At 33.9% G+C, this 20,410-nt stretch overlaps 1 protein-coding gene across 10 annotated transcripts in view; it reads right to left on the bottom strand.

The window, feature by feature from the left end:
* The window catches only part of PCM1 (pericentriolar material 1), a 51,580-nt gene extending 32,972 nt beyond the window's left edge, over window positions 1-18,608 (bottom strand). For 2 of the 10 annotated variants that reach the window (XM_032223769.1, XM_032223772.1), the window contains exons 1-15: window positions 18,353-18,607; window positions 17,722-17,847; window positions 14,408-14,537; window positions 13,817-14,062; window positions 12,024-12,296; window positions 10,340-10,510; window positions 10,083-10,196; window positions 8,632-8,820; window positions 6,772-6,949; window positions 6,165-6,274; window positions 4,686-4,905; window positions 3,986-4,184; window positions 2,897-3,073; window positions 1,499-1,653; window positions 612-835 (exon numbers count right to left, since the gene is read on the bottom strand). In XM_032223769.1, the coding sequence (XP_032079660.1) occupies window positions 612-835; window positions 1,499-1,653; window positions 2,897-3,073; window positions 3,986-4,184; window positions 4,686-4,905; window positions 6,165-6,274; window positions 6,772-6,949; window positions 8,632-8,820; window positions 10,083-10,196; window positions 10,340-10,510; window positions 12,024-12,296; window positions 13,817-14,062; window positions 14,408-14,503 (2,352 nt within the window). In that variant the 5' untranslated portion in view covers window positions 14,504-14,537; window positions 17,722-17,847; window positions 18,353-18,607. Of the gene's footprint in view, window positions 1-611; window positions 836-1,498; window positions 1,654-2,896; window positions 3,074-3,985; window positions 4,185-4,685; window positions 4,906-6,164; window positions 6,275-6,771; window positions 6,950-8,631; window positions 8,821-10,082; window positions 10,197-10,339; window positions 10,511-12,023; window positions 12,297-13,816; window positions 14,063-14,407; window positions 14,538-17,721; window positions 17,848-18,352 lie in introns of all 10 variants that reach the window. The other 8 variants (XM_032223776.1, XM_032223778.1, XM_032223777.1 and 5 more) reach the window with 6 other exon arrangements.
* Window positions 18,609-20,410: the final 1,802 nt, after the last annotated feature.

The raw sequence follows: 20,410 nt of genomic DNA, 5'->3' as shown, positions 1-20,410 counted from the left end.
AAGTATTTCACTTTCATGGAGGAAAATGGATATACATATTTCTAGCAATTCAGAGCGACTGAATTTAGTTTTGATGATGCCAGTCATAATTAGTGTCATATTAAATTTACTTTAAAAAGGATGAGGAATTTAGGAAAAAGAATTGAAGGTAGTTGTAAATAAATATCCAAATTACAAACTATCATGATGAACAGAGGGCAAGAATTCCAGGCATATAACGATAATATGTGTACCACCTATACATCTGCATATATTCAATAATACATTTCAATATTGTGTTGTCAATTTAAATGCCAATAGACTCAATGAACATACAACAAATACAATCAAATTGAATTCTTCAATTTGGTAAAACTATCATTTAAATGTCATGTATTTCTGTCACTAATGAGTAGTATATTATATTAGAATGCTATATGAAAGTGAAAATATAACTATAATTTAATTTTTAACAAGCCTTCAACATCATTCCTTTCCAGTATTTCACCATTTAAAAACTTCTAAAACTGAAGTGATTACTGAACAAACCAGACCACAAAGCACTCTTTAAAATTATCCTATTTTATTATACTACCATAAAAAGTTTTTTTTTTTTAATTAGGAAAATGTACCTGGACCATAGCCACAAGATTTTGGAGCTGTTTCAGTTTTTGCTTTGCCGCTATAAGTCTGTTAATCTTTTGCTCAAACTCAGCATCTAAAGCACCCTCATCAGCTATGCTACTTCTTCGACTAGATAATGACGTTTTGCTGACTCTATCAGCTTCAGCATCAATATCCTCATCATCATCATGTGGGACAATCACGCCATCTTCTTTCCTATTATAGTGACAATCTGAAAGGGACAATAAACTAAATAAAGGAATGAAGACTTACAGCATTTAATAAGCTATTTAAAAGTAATTAGCTAAATCCAAAACTAGTGCATTGTTAAAATTCAGTTTATAATACAACTGTTTACAAAATTACAGATAACAAGTGCCATCTTAGAGCAGGTATATAATCCTAGGGAATCTGTTGAAAGCTAATTTCCCTAGTTTTGTCATGTCTTCTGCAAAGTGCAGCAGCCATAACTATACACAATATTCAAGATACGGTCCAACCATTGATTTTTTTTAATAAGGACATTATTATATTAGCATCTCTATGTTCCGTAACATTTATTATCACTAATAAGAAATTGGCCCTTACAGCAGATGCATCAACACCTGCATTGAGCTGCCCACCTTTAGTCAAAGCCCATTCACTGCTAGCGCTGGTCTCATTTGTTTCAACAAGTAGTTACAAGTTTTAATGCTATTGTGTACAATCTTACCATATTACACTTGAATGACTGCTAAAAAATTAAAATGTTACTAATTTATGTAGCAGTAAGAGTTCATGCCAATATATTACAGAATATATATATATATATATGTATGTATGTATGTATGTATGTATGTATGTATGTATGTATGTATATGTATATGTATATATCCAATTAGATATGGAAGCATACCTAAAGTTGAAGGCATATTTGGTATCCTTACATTAGCAGATTGATTATTTATTTCACATGATGTATTAAGATGTCTTCCATTTTGGTTATTACTTCCACACTGCAAATTGCTATTATAGTTAATTTCACCCCAGTTACTGATTCCTTGGGGATTCCTGTTTTGGAAGAAAAAAACAGTAGATTGGTATCCTTAATTTTTCACAAATTATACACTACCACAAAATAACTATTTCATATAAATATATACTAAAATATTTACTTACTGAAAAAAAAATCCCTTTTCCCTTACTATAAACTACCCTTATGGACCTTATCAGAACAACAACCAATCTTATACAAAGCACTCTATGTTGTGGGCCAATGTCAAGTTTAAAGAATATTATTTTCATATTGAAGGTTATACAAAATAACCTTCAAATTGTCATGTTTGTTTCATGCTTTTAACTTAAGTAAATAAAAGTCTTGAAATGCAACCATATAATTGTTCCCTTAGGAGAGAAATTAAGTTGAATTCAGACAGAAGTGACTTTAGGTTCAAATCAAAAGATTTAAAATTTAGTAAGTAATTTAAATAGGATTTAACTTGATCAGCTTTAACTATGCTTAATCCTGAAGTTCTAGCCTCAACTATTAAACCAGAAAACACAAGAAAATGAATATTCTAATCTTGAAATCTCAAACAGAAATATTTATTCAAATATCTAAATGTAAACCCAATTTTGTCTTGTTTCTTGCTTTTTAGCTGTCCACATGGCCAATACATACGTATTTCCTTTCAATAAAAAAATTCACATAAATCCTTGAAGGGAATCCTTATTATAACATCAAATAATAATGCAAGAGATACAATTATAAAAGGAACAGATGCATCTTGATTCATAAACGCCGTGCCCAAGGACATGAAAGTAAAACTTAACACATCTAAGGAATGTCCTAAATTACTTATGTTGATCAGACACCAAAGCTCTAAAAAGCCATTTACAAGTAGGGTAGCAACAGTAAACAAAATTCATGAAATGTGTACAAACATACAAATGAAAGGTGTGAATCAGTTTTAGTTAATCAAGCAGTTGATTATGATGCTAAATTACAATTAGTATCTATGTACACTATTAGCATAACAAGAAAAATAAAAAATATTTTGGGCAATAGTTTTTCTCAAACCCTGGAAAAAAAAATGACAAGACAATCAGGAAAGCTTACAATTGCCCCAGTGGAGCATATCATCACACTGTCTGTGCATTATTGCACACACAATAAGGGTAAAATAGATACATTCACTTTAATTTCACTATTATAAACATATTACACATTCAAGACTGGACAAGAACAAATGTTAACACAACTATATTTTGATTACACATTATTTATTTATTAACTTATGTGCAAATAACCAACCTAATATTTGTAACAGGTTGTGGATTCTCATGTTCAGATTCACAGTCTGATTCTCCAGTCTCTTCTTCCTCCTTTGTATTTTCATTTACAGCATCTGTCATCATATCAGAAGTTTGCTCATAATAATGGACTAGTTCACGCAATTCATTCAATCTCTTGCGAACTTCATTCAGCTTCCTAGAATAAAAAAAATCAGTTTACTTGTAGATATGAAACAGTGGGAGTGAATTCTTTAATAACTTTGCTTTCTTTATATAAATGATTTTGGCTAATGTATGCATATTATTAGGTGAATAATTTTGTAAATTATCTTAGAAAGCAGATTATTAGACAAAGACCACAACTTCTTGATATCTTGTTCTCTGTTAGTCAATTTTATGATAAAGTACTAGAAATGCCTTTGTGCCAAACATTTGTGTAATTCCTTTCAATTCTTTAATACTTGAGTCAATTAGTGTCCAAGGTAAATGATTTCTGTATTCACAATGGAATTAGGTCGTGTTATCCAACAGACGTCTTTATTTCTATTTTTGTGTGCCCTGTAAATGCAGGCAGAGTGGGTCCATATCCCTTCAATTAAATGTTGCCATAGCATGCAACTCAGAAAGCGTGTTCTGTTGCAATCCACAGCTGTTGGAATATCATCTCCCTCAGAGATACAGACAGTGTCCACTCTCCTGGGGTTCCAGAAACCCTTTAGAACCTGAGTATGGAATTAATGCAATTGTTTTGTATTGTGGGGTCCCTGCTGTGCTTTTGTATTGTTTCTATTCTATTGGTTTTATTGATTTCATTAAGAGTCCAAGTCATATGGTAGAATTAAGATTCTGAAATGGGTATAATATTGAATTACTAAATAACATCATGAATTTTATTTATGTATGCTGTTAATTACTTCCACTAAAAATATGTATATACCTATTTCAAATAAACAGACGTTTATGCATATTTAACGTTCATAATCAAGCTATATGTTACAAAAAATAGCTGACTAGTGATTTTTAGGACGCAAGTCTCATTACCAACTGCTTTTTCAAAACCAATAAACTACAGTACTTAATAAATCAACATAATGTAATAATGGATTACTGAAGCTTTTCTGTTGGATTTAAGTTGTCTTCTTCACTGTCATTCTGTGAGGTCACAGAATCCGGATGATATGCAGCTGAGGATGCTAAACTGTTTGGTTCTTCATTGACAGCTATTGTAGGGACTGCAGGTGCAGAAACAATTGAAGCTGTGCTCCTTTGATCAATACTCCTTTGAGGAGATGCTGCAGCTGACAGAACTGTAAAGTTAAAGAGAATTCAGTTTAATCCTGTTTTACGTTAAAAAATGCATCTGTTGAGTATTTGAAGCAATGAATTTCTGATCAAAGATTAAGGCATATGCTAAAGATTATTTAACAAATCTTAAAATCAGCATTTACTTAACCCTTTTTCACAAATATTCTCATAGCTTTCTTTAAAGATTTATTCTCTTTATTGTGGAGAGGCTGGAACTTGGAAATATGTAAAATAAATAAGCCCTCATACTTATTTTCATAATGCTTGAGGATAGGAATCTCATCCAACATTTATATTGTAATTTGTCCCTTCACTACTTGCTTATAATATGAGAGGAATTTCTGAGAAAGCAGTATTTAGAGAACAGTACCTAAAATATTAGAAATCTTATCTCAAAATGCAACAGAATTTGCATGATTCCCATTTTCAATAATTAAATCATGGTATCCCAAAAAGTTTATCTCTGAAACTCTAATGTACACTTCAGGGTGCCATCTACTTACATGATGATGAGTTGTTAAGATGCTGGTCACGAAGTGTATGCAGTGCTCCTAGCAGTTTATCCATCTTTTGCTTTTTATCCTGTAATACTACCATCTTACTAAATAGTTGTTCTTTTTTATCAGAAAGTTGCTCAGACATAGAAGAATTCCTGCTCTGGGAAACTTCTCTGGCAAGAGAGAGACTCTCTGCTTGCCTTCTGTTATCAGGCACAGATTGAATCTAAAATCAAGCACATATATTTTATTTTAAGCACTGTAATGTTTAGCAGTGAAATATGTTAAAGTACAGTTAATATTCACACTCCCCTGAGAATAAGCCTCAATTTGATGCAATTTACTTTTGAACAAATAGTTCTCTTTAAGTGTGGATTGTCAGGAGTTCCAAAAAACCTGAAATATACTGACAAATCATGTTTATAAGATAGAAGCAAAGGCTGGGTATTATCTTTTTCCATCACAGTTGCAATTATTTCCCTCTCACTGCAAATACTTTTATCAATTGCAGTCAGCTAGATTTTTAAAATTCCAGCTAAAATCAGGCAAAAATCCCCTTCCGTTACAACTAGGAAAAAGTATATCTCATTTTGTAAAACTGAAATATATATTTATCTTTCAACTTTTATATATTTCTATCCTCCAACGTTTTATTTTGCCCCCAAATTTAGAGTTTCAATATTATGAAAAATACAGCTATGTCTTCGTGTCAGGCCTGCAGTCATATTCTTTTTAGGATCTTTGGCCTGTCACTCTCTCTATTATTTTACTATGCTGTTTCATTAGTAGGGTAATTGGGAGGGGGAACAGTAAGGAGCAGAATGTGTTGTTGTCAAAATAAAACATTCCTTTCTAGAAGCCAAAGGTCATTCTTTGTCTCTGCACCTGACCGGAACTGAATTGGTGGAGATGCCAGCATGGCAATGGAAGATTGGACCATGTGATGGACTTGTGGGGGGGGGGGGGGCAAGATCATGAACTTTCAACTGGGTGGAAAACCCAGGAAGCTTTCAGATTCAGGTTTTCCACAGATGTGCCAACATGTCTCTCTTAATAAACTGGAACTTAGAGCAATGCTTTGCCTTGGACTCTGATTTAATTTTGGATGATATTTGGAACGCTGACACTTCCTTTGTCAGAAAAATTTGGAAATACCCTTCTGCCATTGTTTGTATTGTATATGGAGAGTGATGAAAATGAAAGCTGCCTATAAAAACTATGGAAAAAACAAGTATTTAACTGAACTGAGACATAGCATGTCTCTCCTACAAGGAAGGGGAAAAAATGTAAGAATGAAACCTGAACATTATCAATGGATGCAGAATACTAACTGAATGAGGGAGGAAAACTAAAAACATATGAAACCTTTAAAAAAGGTTTTCACAATACATTTTATTGTGATGCTAAACATGTAAAATTATATACTGCCAATTTTCATCAGCAAACTAGTCTTAAGATCATTTGTACACTCACACAAAAGTTTACCTGAGAATCATGAAGCTGGTTATGAAAACGCTGAATTAAATCATTTAATTCTTCATTCAGCTCAGATGTTAGACTCACTCCAGAAACGCTACCTGTTGTTTCTGTTACAACTAAAAGGAGGAGGAAAAAGAACAGTCCTACTCAGATATCAAAGTACAAATTAATTAAAAATTAAGAAACAGAAATTCAATCACATTATCAAGAATATTTATATTATTTTTGATTGGAAACATTGAGTTGTTAATTACACACATATTTCTGATACAATTAATATCTTAAGTTATAATACATAATATTGTATAATATATTCATTATCTTTTACTTTCTATATATTTCTTACTTTTCATATAATGCATACCTAACTAGACATTTGTTATTTTAACATACATATACTTCCAGCATTGAAAGCCAAGCTGAATGCATCAGCATCTTTCATTTTTTTTAAAAGTTGAGGTATATTTTTCATCAATGCTGCTAAAAATTCATCTAAATTCTAATTTAAATTCTCAATGAACATATTTTTCAAATACCTGAGTAATGTGGCCCATAACATTTTTGTCTGTTTAGAAAGCTTTTTAAAAAATATTTATATTAAAGTTTAACATACCAGAATCATCCATGACAGCAATAGCTTGCTCTGCTTTATGATGAAGAGCAAGCAAGGCAGCTTGCCTCCCCTTCAGAGCCTTTAATTGTTCCTGCTGTTGCAGCATCCTTTTCAGTAAGTCATGTTGCTTCTTTAGGTTTGCAAGTTCTTCTGTAGCTTCTTGCTGAGGATCTCTAGCCTGGAAAAATAATAATCATTTATATGGGCCAGAAATAATTTCATTACATTTTGCAATTACAATTTGCAAAATACTTCTGTGAGAAAGGAATTAAATCTTAATCTAAAAAATATTTTAAATTTTGTATGTTACATTAAGCATAATATTGTACTAAAAGGACGAGTGAGGTTTTTTTAATAACAATGAAGAATGTTGGCACTGTCTATTATTTCAAGTAAATATCAAAAAATTATGCTTAGCTGAGTAACTCTCCATTAAATGTCCTTAGCTATCACACTGATCATTTTTCCCCTAAAGGTTTGGGTTGAGAAAAATTTAAGGGACGATATTTAAGAGCCAGTCAAAACAGAGAAAATCAACAGAACATCTGAAACATTATTTCAAGGAAGGGAATGAAATCTACATCTTCCACTAAAATAAAGCTATTCAGAATAGACTTTCAAAACTGTGATTATGTAATACTATGGTAAAGGCTGGGAAAACCCTAACAGAAATAAAGAACAAAACACAATTTCTACTCTTGAAATTATCCAAGCCAAAAACAAAGTACAACTCTCTGTTTTAATATCTAATGTCTAATCTTAAAGCTTGACGGGAATTTTTAAGATGGAAGAGCCAAAGATAAGAAAAAAAAATTTTTTTAAAAAGAGAAAAGTATGGGATTAATCTGACCAAAATAGAAACAGATCCAATTCATGCAGCAAATAACTTCTCAAACTTTTAATAGCTGTACAGGTAGTTCTCGATTTACAACAGTTTATTTAGAGACCATTTGAAGTTACGGCATTGAAAAAAGCAAGTTATGACCATTTTTAACATTTACAACCAAAATACTATCAGAATTTTGATCATCTGACCAAAATTTAGGTACTTGGCAACTGATTCCTATTTATAATGGTTGCAGTGTCCTGAGGTCATGTACATCACCTTTTGTGACCTTTTGACAACGTAAGTCAATCAGGAAGCCAGTTTACTTAGCAACTATGTTACTAACTTAACAACTGCAGTGATTCATTTAACAACAATGGCAAGAAAGATAGTAAAATGGGGCAAAATTCACTTAAAACTATCTTACTTAGGAACAGAAGTTTTGCTCTCAATTGTGATCATAAGTCAAGGACTACCTGTGTAGATATATAGAAGACAAAGACACCATGTTGATAAAAAGTTTCCCCATTTCTGCCTAGAGAAGGACCCAATTCACAAAGTGGAAAAAATCTCTGCTAGAATTTATTCATTTTTGAAAAAAACTGGTCAGAATCCAAATCCCATGAAAAAATGCCATTTTAGAAAACAGTAGGTAACTTTTAAAGTAATTATCTGTTAAATAACTTAAAATTTTGAAAGAAAAGTCCAAGAGATACTGTAGTCAATTATGCCAATGCAAATCAATGAACTTGAAGACTAGTTGCATTATAGAGAAGATTCCATATGGAAGCCCTCAACTTTTTTGACTTTTAAAGAATACCTTCTACAAATAAACAGTATTTTCCTGGAATAAATTATAATTAGGAAACAATATAAAATTTATAATTCAAATATTAATTCTAACAAACATTACCCTAAAGAATTAAGAAATCATTGAAACAAAATAAATACTGATTGGATTTTAAAGAAAAAGGGAAGGCTTAACAGATTAAGACCTTTTACTAAAAGATTCCCAAGGCAATATTTAGTAGTACCTTTGAGAGCAATCCAGCTTCTTGGCTATTTATCCTACTAGACCAGATTTCCCTGCCATTCAGGGCAGTTGTGTCTCTTTTCCCTTTTGGAGCTGCTGTAACATCCATGTCTGAAACCTGTCCTTGAGTAGCTGAATTCCCTAGTTTGTCCTCAATGCAGGGCCGAGTTTTCAGACTAAAAGATACCTCCTTTATCAAATAATTTAGTAAGTAAGACTGTGAGCATATATTTTGGTGAAGCATAATTTTTCAAGTTATGGCCTAGTAATTTGTCAATACAATATATCTGTACTTAATTCATTGCAATTTTATTTGTTTCAACATATCAATCACTATGATCCAAAGGACATGCAGGATTTTCACTCTCCTTTAGGTAGTTTTTCCATTAAATATTTACCATTTAAATTTCAAAAAGTAAGAAAGAAAACAGTTCAGAAGTATGGAGGCAATTATTCTAATCAGGAAAACATTGTTGCCTCATGGATGTCATACCAGGTTTCTATGGATTATGACCAGTATAAATTCAGTTATTATTTCAACAGAACATAGGTCAAGGCTTGATATCCACAATACAATATTAAGCCTACAACATACATTATTAATGGTCAAGGGTTCTCATATTCGGAATTCAATTTGAGACAACCCATATCAAGCACAAAGCAGCTATTATGCATTAAAAGGGGTTGCTCCAAATTCATCAGGCATGTTTTGATATTACCAAAAGGTTTTTTTGAGGTTGAAAAACATTTCAAACATTTTGATAAATTCAGAATGATACCAAAATATTTCCAGTGAGGCTTTGTTTTGCTTTGAGCTTAAAATGTGTTACACATCACTATAATCTCACATGCATAAGTAAAATTCTCATATGTGCTACAGAGGATTCATGGAACAGAATGGTAGATTAGTGCTTTGTTAAATTCATCAAGCTCAAATGTCTACCTTTTTAAAAACATTAATACTGGTCATTTTTTAAACTTTCAAGATTATTACACACTTAGCTTTGTTCCTACAGTACTCCCAATTTTTTTTTTTAAATGAACCTTTTGGCAAGTTTTCAAAGCTAACACGAGCCAGTTATCTTTCTCATCATTTATAAGGAAGAACTGTTGCTTCTGAGTAAAAAGGCATGTCCTAAATGAATATTTTGGTTAGCTTAGCTCAACTCAGAATTTTTCTGATACAGGGCTGGCTGCAATCAACTATCAAATAGAAAGTAATTTCTCAGGATCCCACAAAGCTACAAACAAACCTACCAGTGTATTATTTTTGGAAAAAGTGAGGTAGGACAGTTCCTTCTAAAGTAATAAAATTCAGTAATAATGTGTTTTATTACAGGTTTTATAATATTTAGCATTGTAAATAATGAAAAATAGGTGTTTTAAATAAATTCTAATTATCTCAAAAATTGTCTTCACTTGTAGCACCTTAATTACTAAAAAGTAGCTTACCGTTGTATCTGAAACTTCAGACTGCACATCTAAGTTTAGTGATGTGCTCTCAGCTACAGAACCAGATCCCACAGCTGAATCTATAGTCCGACCATCCTCCTCATTTTCTCTAGCCTGAAATATTTTTGTGGTATAAATAAAAAACTAATAAATGAAATAATAAAATGAATGTTATGGAGATAGTGCTATATAGCAAACCCATCCCCATTTGATTTTATGAATTTTCTCAGTGAATTTCAATTGTCTTTCAAACTTACTAGCACTTTCTGCAAAAATTTCAGGTAAGATTTCTCTTGTTGTTTCAGATGATCTATGAGATGTGATAAGCGTTCAACATTAGCAGATCTCTCATTTTTCTCAACAAGATCTTCTTTCATGGAACAAGCTTTTGCAATGTAGTCACGAATTTGAACTAATCTGCTCACAATCTGAAAAAGTCACAAAAGTAATAATCAATTGGGTTGACTTGATGCATTGGATCTAAAGCACTATCATAAAACAAATTCATTTCAAGATCTGTCATCTATTAATATGGGACAAACTATCATAACAATATACAAAGCTAATTAGCAAGGCCATGGAATTATTTGCATGGATTTATGATTACTTATAACATATGGACTGTACATGTTTACAGAACTTCTTAAACAGGAGGTTAGAACCCTCAAAGGAATTATAAACCCCTTACAAGAGGATTTCGTTTTAAAATTTTAGCAGGAATGGATGTTTAGATTTGATTTCTGCGCAATACTATTTACAATCCAAATCTATACCAGCCTCTTATGTCTGTTCTATGTTCTTATAAAATATTTTGAATTTAAGGTTTTTCTTAATGTATCTAGTTTTACAAAATCTGAAATATTTTACAATTAATCATTACATCCAAAATGTCTATAAAGTTTTCAAATTTGCTTTAAAATATAAGCTATTTTATGGATTGGGCTTTTAGGCATTATGTGAGCAAAAGGTTCATTTCTGGAATATCTGAAGTTACTACATTGGTGAACTTCAGAACTTTTGTTAGTTTAAATCTCTGAGCATTCAAAATTAGAAAGATTTGGCGAAGAAAAAGTCTACCAATCTGCTAGTACCAGTAATTATAATAAAACTAAGACTAAATTATGAAAGTGCAATAAAATATAAAAATGTTTTAATTTCACAAGTTTTTTGTTATTCCAATAAAACAGTCTTGGTATGTTATTTGTGGAAAACTACTATCCACTGAGATCATAAGTCAAGAAAACTAAAATGATACTTAAGAGGCAAGTCATGTCAAAAGTTCTCTCTTTGTTTTGATCCAAAATTAACATTAAGTAATATGTTTATTTCTTGCCGAACCCTAATCTAAAAAAAAAAAAAAAAAACCACAATCCAGTAATTTTATTGTCTGTGTGAGGGGGGAGAATTAAACAAATCATTTTATCATTTTAGGGGGCAGTGATAAAGTTTGAGAACTCCAGGAATAACGAATTAACTACCCATCAGGGCTTATTACAAAATGAGGTTATATAAGGTTTTTAATGCATTTTTAAAGCACTGTTGGAAAATCACATGTAGTAGTGCATAACAAAAATATATATTTAGCTCAGTATCACTTTAAAATTGAATCATTTTCAAAATTAAAATTGTGTACAAAACACTAGCAAAAATTCACAAAAGCATTACTCTTTAAGATGAAGCTGGTCCCACCTCCCAGGTGGGAAGGACCAGTGTCACAAGGATTAGATTGCAATACTACAGGCTAACTCTGCCTAGAGCCTGGAGTTCAATCATGACAGGATCAAGGTTGACTCAGTCTTCTATTCTTCTGAGGTTGGTAAATTGAGGACACAGATTGTTGGCAGCAATATGCTGACACTGTAAACCACACAGAGTGTGCTATAAAGCACAATGAGGCAGTATATAAGTCTAAATGCTATTGCTATGAAGTTCAAACTGCACCTGGCTACTGTCCACTGCAGGTTCACCTCTACCATCTTCTTCAATTGAGACTGGACAATTCTGCAACAAATCTTTATTCAAAGCAGCAGTAAATAAGTCTTTATATTTTGAAGATGCACCAGTTTCTTGTACTTGAGAACACATTGCAGCATCTTTGCCCTTGTTAGTATTAATCTGTAGTGATAGGAAGTTGAATGGTTTTCTGTTTTCATTAAGTTGGCGTTTGTTGTTAGCAGCTGTTGCTCTGCCCTGAGAATCACTTCCAATACTTCTCTATGTGAGAGTGAAACATAAACAAATTATTCATATTTCCAATAATCAGGTTACACATGCTCTGAATAACTATTATTTTATGTATCATGTGTTCAGAAACAACACAGTCTGTAACACTGATACTATATATTACAGTAATTTACTTTAAATTGTAGCATGCATCCATCCATCTTTTTTCCCTATCATCTCATTTCTATCATCACTCTAATTTTTATTTCTCTCTCACTAACTTAACTATCAAAAGAAAGGGTGACAGAAGGCAACACTGAGAGGTTCATTAACTGTTGGTTTTGTAATGAAGCACTATAGAAACAAACTCATAACAAGAATTTAGTCTGTGAAGGAATATAAAACAAAAGTCAGTTTAGAATACATCGATATTACACAGTACTTAAATAGTTGTTACGTATCAAGCAGAAACATCAACAAGATTTTTTTTTATTTGTAGAAGTAAAAAAGTTATTATAGTGACAATAAATTTAATCTGAAAAATGTATATTATTGTTACTCAGAGCTACCAAAACTAAGTAACTGATTTTTTAACTATTCTTCCCAAAAAGAATTCACAGCAAGTATTTGGACAGATGCTAGCATTCTCAAATGGAAACAAAGCACCAAAAAGCAAAGCACATTCTGGCAGTTGCTAACTTTTATATTTCTTTCTTTGATCCTTCGACAACCAAAAAATCTTAATGAAACATAGTAATTATGCCCAAGAGTAAATCTTTCAAAGTTGAAGGTACGATTCAAGGATAACTATAACAATAACAGCTAGATATCAGCCACATGATTTTGGATGATCCCAAACAAACAGGACTGTATCTGTTTAATATTTGAATGGGACACCACCAGGAAGTCCTAGATCTGTAGACTTGACTGACAACTTAAAAAAAATCAACAACCCTCGAAAACAATAATGTCAAGCCATTTCCACATTGTTCTAAGAAAAATTCATGGACATGTTTACTGACACATCTTTAACTTAGTTTCAATTTTATTTAACAGCCTGGCATTTTCTTCTCATAAGAAGAAAAATAATTGGGATACTCTGCATTCTACCAAGTAGAATGGTGAATAAATTAAGTCACTTGAAGGCAATTCATATTTTCTTTACCACAATATGAGCAGCTGTATTAAAGCCAAGAACATCAGGAAAAATATTTAATGTGACTCCTGACAAAATTCCTTCTCTTACATTTCCACATTGAAATAGTGATGTGATGTCAGAGAAATCCAGTCAATTTGACCTTTCTTACAAATAGCACCACTCCAATTATGCCTAATCAACAAAACTTGCAATATAAAAATAGGTGGCATACATTTGTATTGAAGTGAATCATCTCATGTATATTGCTTGTGTATATTATACTTTCCCCAGTACAGAATTTTATTTACAATTTTTCTCAACTCACCTCAACATTAAACTATACTGTGCAATGAATAAGATTATTTAACTCAATTTTTTCTTAAATATTGAACTATGTATATGTGGTTTTGTTTAGTAAAGATAGAACACAAACCTGGTCTAAATCACTGAAATTTATTCTTTGTTTAAGCTTTTCCAGTTCTGTCTGTTCTGGGACAGACATTTGGGTTATATATCTAGTACGAGGGAAAGTATGCGGAGTCTTTGATTTCCTTCGTCCAACTTCTGGGGTAGATTCTGGAGAAATATCATTGGTAAATCTTGTTTCACTTTCAGCAGAAACTTTTTTTTGGTTTTTTTCTGAAGATCTATTTGGCCTCTTTGGCTGACTTCCCCAACTCTAAAATAAAATACACGCAGCACAAAATAACAAGGGAAAGGTTTAAAATTAAAGATACTGAAGTTTAAAATGGCAAAGAGATTTTTTTTTTTACCAAACGCATTTTAATTAAAATTTACTTCCTGTTGAAGGTATGTTACAATCTATATGTTTTCTCAATTCTGTAAAACTGATTTCAAACTTACACTTTAAACATTTTTATACTGTTCCTTTTTTTCTAACAGTACTTTACATCTTCAATTATTAAATTTTGTAAGTTTTACATAATTTATTTCCATAAGTTTAGAAGAACCTTAATGCATAGCTCCCATTTCATATAAATATAACATAAAAAACTAGCAATACCGTATTGTTCAATCGATCATCAAGGCTTTCATGGCTCCAGCTTGGTAAGTCATGGTCATCTATTTCTTCTTCAAAAGGACTTCCTCCTGTAGCCATTGTGGTGATGATCAGCTATTGAAAAAATAAATAGCTGAAAGAGAGAAATACATTTTAGCATGTTAGCTTTTAATTTATATATAATTAAGATAATACATCAATTCAAATGTAATGAGAATATACTGAACAAGATCAGTCAAAATTATAATAGGAAATGATTTCTATCATATTTGAATTGGAAAGTTCTTACAACATTGAAGATCTATCAACTAGTGCGTAAATTAATGAATCTATTTAACAATAGTATATTTAAAAGACCCTTATAGTTTTTATTTTAATTATTTTTGAAGCATCTATTGTTTCTAAAACAAATTTCTGACACAATTCTTCTATAACATTTTAATTCAAAGTAATTTCCAGAACTAAGCTCAATTTACTTAGCTGAGATTATACAGTAAAACATACCTATACAGCACTACCCTTCCAATATTTTTACATTTTATTCAAAGGTAAACATGTTTAAGATGAAACTTAATCACTTAAGAGATGTCTACAGTACTAAATCATGTAAATGCAGTAAAGTCTACTGAGTTAAAATGCATTTATTCTAGGTAAATTATGTAGGATTGCAATCTATACTGATTATAAATACTAAAATGGTTTATTCAGGAACAACACAAGCATTCCTTTTACCAATGATACTGTAAAAATATATGCATTTTACTAAATGTTACTGTATACATTCTATGACTTGCTAACATGCATGCATTTATTCACATTTAGTTTTAGAGCTAATCACTTTTCACTCATTTTCCTAACAGCAATTTTCAAACAACTCGTCATGAAAGATTTGTTTCTCTTCAATACTAGTACTATGACTAGTAAAAGGTGGAACAAAGTTAATATAGGTAGTCCTGAACTTACAAATACAATTGAGACACTTGTTAAGAGCGTTTTGCCCCATTTTACGACATTTCTTGCCACAGTTAAGGAGAATCATTGCTGAGATAAGTTGGTAACACAATTGTTAAGTGAATCTGGTTTCCCCATTGATTTTGCTTGTCAAAAGATGATCACATGACCTTGGGACACAGCAATGGTCATAAATATGAGTCAGTTGCCAATCATCCTAATTTTGATCACATGTTCATAGGGATGTTACAAAGGTCGCAAACATCAATAATAGTTATGTCACTTTTTCAGTGCCATTTGTAACTTTGAATGGTCACTAAATGAACTCTTGTAAGTCAAGGACTATCTCTAGTAATGTGTGCAGAGACCCATCATTTTTATTAAACAGAACAAGAAACCTCCTGTTCCCAATGGAATGCATAGAGAATATTCAACTGTTACAAATTTAAAGATAATATAACAAATACCTTCCAAATTTCTGTTTGTTTTTTGCTACATGAAAGCATCATGATTTTGAAACAGTATGTACAATGCAATTTATTCATAAGTCCTAAGTAACTTAGTGTTCCATTTTCATTTTTTTAAAAAACAATTATGTTTTGGGTATTGATCTTCTTCCTGAAGAGCTTTGCATTGAATGTTGTTGCTGGAATATTTAACAGTGCCTCTACTATGCTCAATGTGCATATGTTCATCTTTGGTTGAACAATATTCACTCAGATTTGGGAAGCAATCCAAATCCAATTATTTGAAAGTAAGCCAATTCCTAGAATCAATTTAAGATCCCAAAATGCCCCTCTCATAAGAAGTCATTTTCCATGTATTTATACCGTATAATAATAATGGAAACAAATACTAGGCTCTAATCCCATCACCAACTATATAATCTGAGAAAAGAAAAACATGTTCAATTGTCAGGGATAGTTTGACATGCTCAGATGTTTTATACATAACTACCTATCAATCCAATTTATAGTTCTTGCCCCTAAAACAAGAGCCTTTTTTAATTTGATGGTTTTTTATTTATTGAACACCTTCGTTTTCATTAACCTTTTGAAAATTTCTACTGTATTTAGTGTTTCTGTAGATCCAAGCAACAAGGTCAACATGGAGTTACTAATACAAAGAACTGCCAAATGTATACTGAAAATAGTTCAGTACAAAAGACAATAATAACAAATATAAACAGCCTCAGATTTGACTCAGAAGACTTGGCTTGTGTTTGATTAAAAATACATAAAACTCTTGCACACACAAGATACTGTTCCATGATTCCATTTCTTATTTTTAAGAATCAAATTGTCACAATTGGGAATTTCTGAGATTGAGTTGCCAGTTTCTGGTAACTATAGCCACTGTATTAGCGTTCTCTGTTAGAATAAAAGAAACCCTTGTGTATATGCAATTATATTATATTGTATGGCTCAACATAACATTTTTAGGCTCAATTTGCAAAATATACCAAGGCACAAAATACGTAACCACAGTTTCTATAAACCTCTGCAATGTCGTTCATGGTTCACTGTTTTCTGCATACGCAGATAATTGGATTAATTCAGCGAATCATGGTTCAATTACCGGGGACTAGGAAACTATGTAAACTAAAAATAAAAAGAATAACTCTGCCTTTTTATATATGAACAACAACAAAAATTTGATGGATAAGAAGTCAGCTGGCCCTAAAAACTCAAATAGATTTTGCACCTGAATTCATAGTTTTAGTGGATACTGAAATGCCCGAGTGTTAAAAAGCAGTAAATTTAAGACACAAAGCATCCAAGAGATAGAAACCTAGTTTTTATATTGCTTTCGTAGGAATTATAAAAAACAGGCTTTCACAATGGCCCAGTTTAATGCCCGTCAAATAAATCCTTATCCCCCCTCCCCCGTTGGGTTTGTGATGAAATTAAAGTTGATTTTGCCTATATGCCCTTCTGTTATTCTTCTGAACCTCAATTACATTTTAAGAGAGCTATCTAGTACCGGGAGACTGAATTTAATGAACTACCTTTCAACAGCCCAACAGCCTTCCAGACATTGCTGGCACTCATCTCCTGCTAAGACGTTTAATAATTTTAAGTATCTTTTAAGCAACTGTCTTGTTGCATAAAACATATTTTGTGTATATTTGTGTGTGTGTGTCAATTCCAGTATACCAGTCTTATTGCTATTGATTGAAGGGGGGGGGAATCAGGTGGCCATGACAAATTTATTACAAAAACATCAGAAAATCAAACTTTCCAGATCCATTACAAATAAAAATAGTAATGAATCCGACAGGATTTAACCCATCCTTATACTACTAGTCGTTTCCTACGAAGGCAAACCATTCTCAGGACTAGGTGGAGGCAGGTAATCTAGCCTACCTTTTTGGGACGCAGCTGTCCCGATCCTGGAGACCAGCCGTACCCGAAGCGCTTCAACGTATCTTTTAAAAGCTCCCCAGCCGCGGCTTCCTCTTTCCTGGCAGCCAAGGTGCTACGCTACTCCCGCTGAAGGGAAGGAAGAGGAGCAGAGGGTAAAAAGACGGTTACGGGGCGGAGTCCCAGGGCCCGCTTTTTCTCTCAAATAGGCGGCAATGTCGAAGTCGCGAGGGAAAGGAAGAAGGACCGGGGCAAATGGCTCGGCGCCAGATTGCTGACTAGGGAAGCAAGCGCGCCGTCTCCCTAGCAACAAGGAACCACTACCTTTCTTCCACCCACTCAAGGTAGAGGGGAGGAGCCTGACTAGAGCGCGCGCTACAAGGGAGGAGGCGGGGAGAAGGGCACGCCCCCTCCCCGTCCTTCCACGGAAGGAGTAGAGCGCGAGCACCCCGAGGCCACAGATTTATCACCCCCCCCTTTCGCTCAACTGCTTCCCACTCCAAGGTTCACCTACTTGGGAATATAACACACAAACACGCACACACATATATTTCTCGGGCGATATAGCGCGTGTCCACCTTTCGCCCCTTCCCACTCATTGTGTCCAAGTGAGTAAGCTCGCGCTTCTTCGTACCGTGATCTACCGAGAGCCCGCTTGAGGAATCCTCTCACACACCACCTCCAACGGCTGTCCCGGGCGCCATCTTGGCCCTTTTAGATAAAAGAAAGTCGGCGGACGGATACAGACCGTTACTTAGTAACGTGTGCGGCAAAACGATGATGCTCTTCCGCGCAGCACGTCCCAGCTTCTCCTCTTCAGCCTGCTGATCCTGCGTCACGTGATCGGATCGCCAATACCCTGTCCCCTTCAGAGCTGCAGTATCCCGTTTCTGGTTGGCCAAGATGCTTCGAATGAACTCGCGCGGGAGTTGCCGAAATAAACCGACCAAAAACTGTGTTTCCCAGAATGCAGGCAGGGCGGTTTCCCACAAATGGATGTGGTTCATTTAAAGGATTCTGGGAGCTGTAGTTTAGTTTCTCTTCCTACCTTCCACTATTCTTAGATAAGGTTGTGCTTGGGAAGGGCTTGTTTAGACAACTGTTGCAATGCAGGGAGAAGCGTGCATCCGTGATTTTTGAATTTCTGAAGAAAGGTTTCGGAAAAAGCATTAAGCCTACATCCAAAAGTAGTGCAGTCATGAGGTGGAATAAAGGGTGAAGGAGAAGGAAGTGGTTGAAAAGGAACAAACTGCATCCCTAACTACCAACAATCAAACCCATTTTCATCACTGTGACCGGTAACACCTAGCAGTGTTCCATGGAGAGCTGTAGAGTTAAAATGGAGCAAGCACAATGACACTCCCAGCCACCAAATTAATAAAATCTGCAAGAAATTAAAGCCATGTGAAACACTACTTTGACAGAGGCAGTGGAAAACCTATAATGCATCCAAGAGTGATAGAACATAAAACTTGTATAACCTGGTTCTTGAGTATACATGCACATTTTCAAGAGAATATAAGGAATTGCCTTGAAATCTCATTGATTAAAAAAATAGAGAAATGCAGAATGGAATCCAGTAAGTTCTTAAGATAAATGTAAAAACAGACTGACAAACACCAAGAAACAGAAAGCAAACTGCCCAACACTCACAAACACACACAAGAGGTAGTTGCACATTTTACTGTTGGTATTGTGATACAAGTGCCCAAGTAATAAGGAGGGCATTTTTTGGCAAAAGAATTTGCCAGTGACAACTGTTGCCAGGAGATGCCCAGTTGGGAACTCCTTTCGTGTCCCTGTGAAGTTTCCCACCAAAGTGGTACCCATTAATCTAATTAATTGCAGTTAGCTGTTATCCAACTGCTGGATTAGTAGGAGCTGGAGCATGTGATGGGATCTGATCCCGCCCCATGGCAGCAACAGGTCTCAAATGCAAGCCTGTCAATTGTCAGTCCAGCATTCTAATCTCGTGAGCCACCACATTCCCTTAGGGGGGGCATTTTATTTATTTTTATTTAGTGCAAGCCATTTGCAGGGATTATGCAATCACTGACATACAAATTTAGTTCAAATAAAGCATCAGTGTGTATGTGTGTGAGAGAGAGAAAGAATACAATAAATGACATAATATATTAAATTAAAATAAAAAATCATAGTAAAATCGCCATTATATGGATCCATAGAATTGCAATGGAATGATGTTATAATTCAATATCTAAGGAAGCTAACCAGTAGTGGGTTGCAAGTGGTATGCCCCGGTACGAATGTACCGTAGCCTGTCTGGAGCACTGGGTACCATTCTGGTAAGGTGCTCTGGAGGGGTCACCCGCCCGCCCGAGTTTCTTACCATGTTTTAAAACTTTTGGTGCTTCCGCGCATGTACATGGCATGTACAGCGCTTGTGTGATGCTCCGCCGAGCAGCTGGAACGTCACGGAGGCTTGCGGAAGCTGTCAAGTTTGGACACCCCTGGGTTTTTTTCTAAAGAGTTAGGGGTGCAAGGGTCTTGTAACTTGACAGCTTTAAGACTTGCGTGGTTCAATGCCAGAATTCCTAAGCCAACATGACTGGAGGAGGAATTCTGGGAGTTGAAGTCCACAAGTCTTAAAGCTGTCAAGTGTGAACACCCCTGGGGTTTTTTTCTAAAGGGTTAGGGGTGCAAGGGTCTTGTAACTTGACAGTTTTAAGAC

This window comes from Thamnophis elegans, chromosome 9, assembly GCF_009769535.1.
Source record: "Thamnophis elegans isolate rThaEle1 chromosome 9, rThaEle1.pri, whole genome shotgun sequence".
Classification (NCBI taxonomy): Eukaryota; Metazoa; Chordata; class Lepidosauria; order Squamata; family Colubridae; genus Thamnophis; species Thamnophis elegans.
The sequence above is the reverse complement of the archived record's forward strand: the minus strand, read 5'-3'. Positions and strand labels throughout refer to the sequence as shown.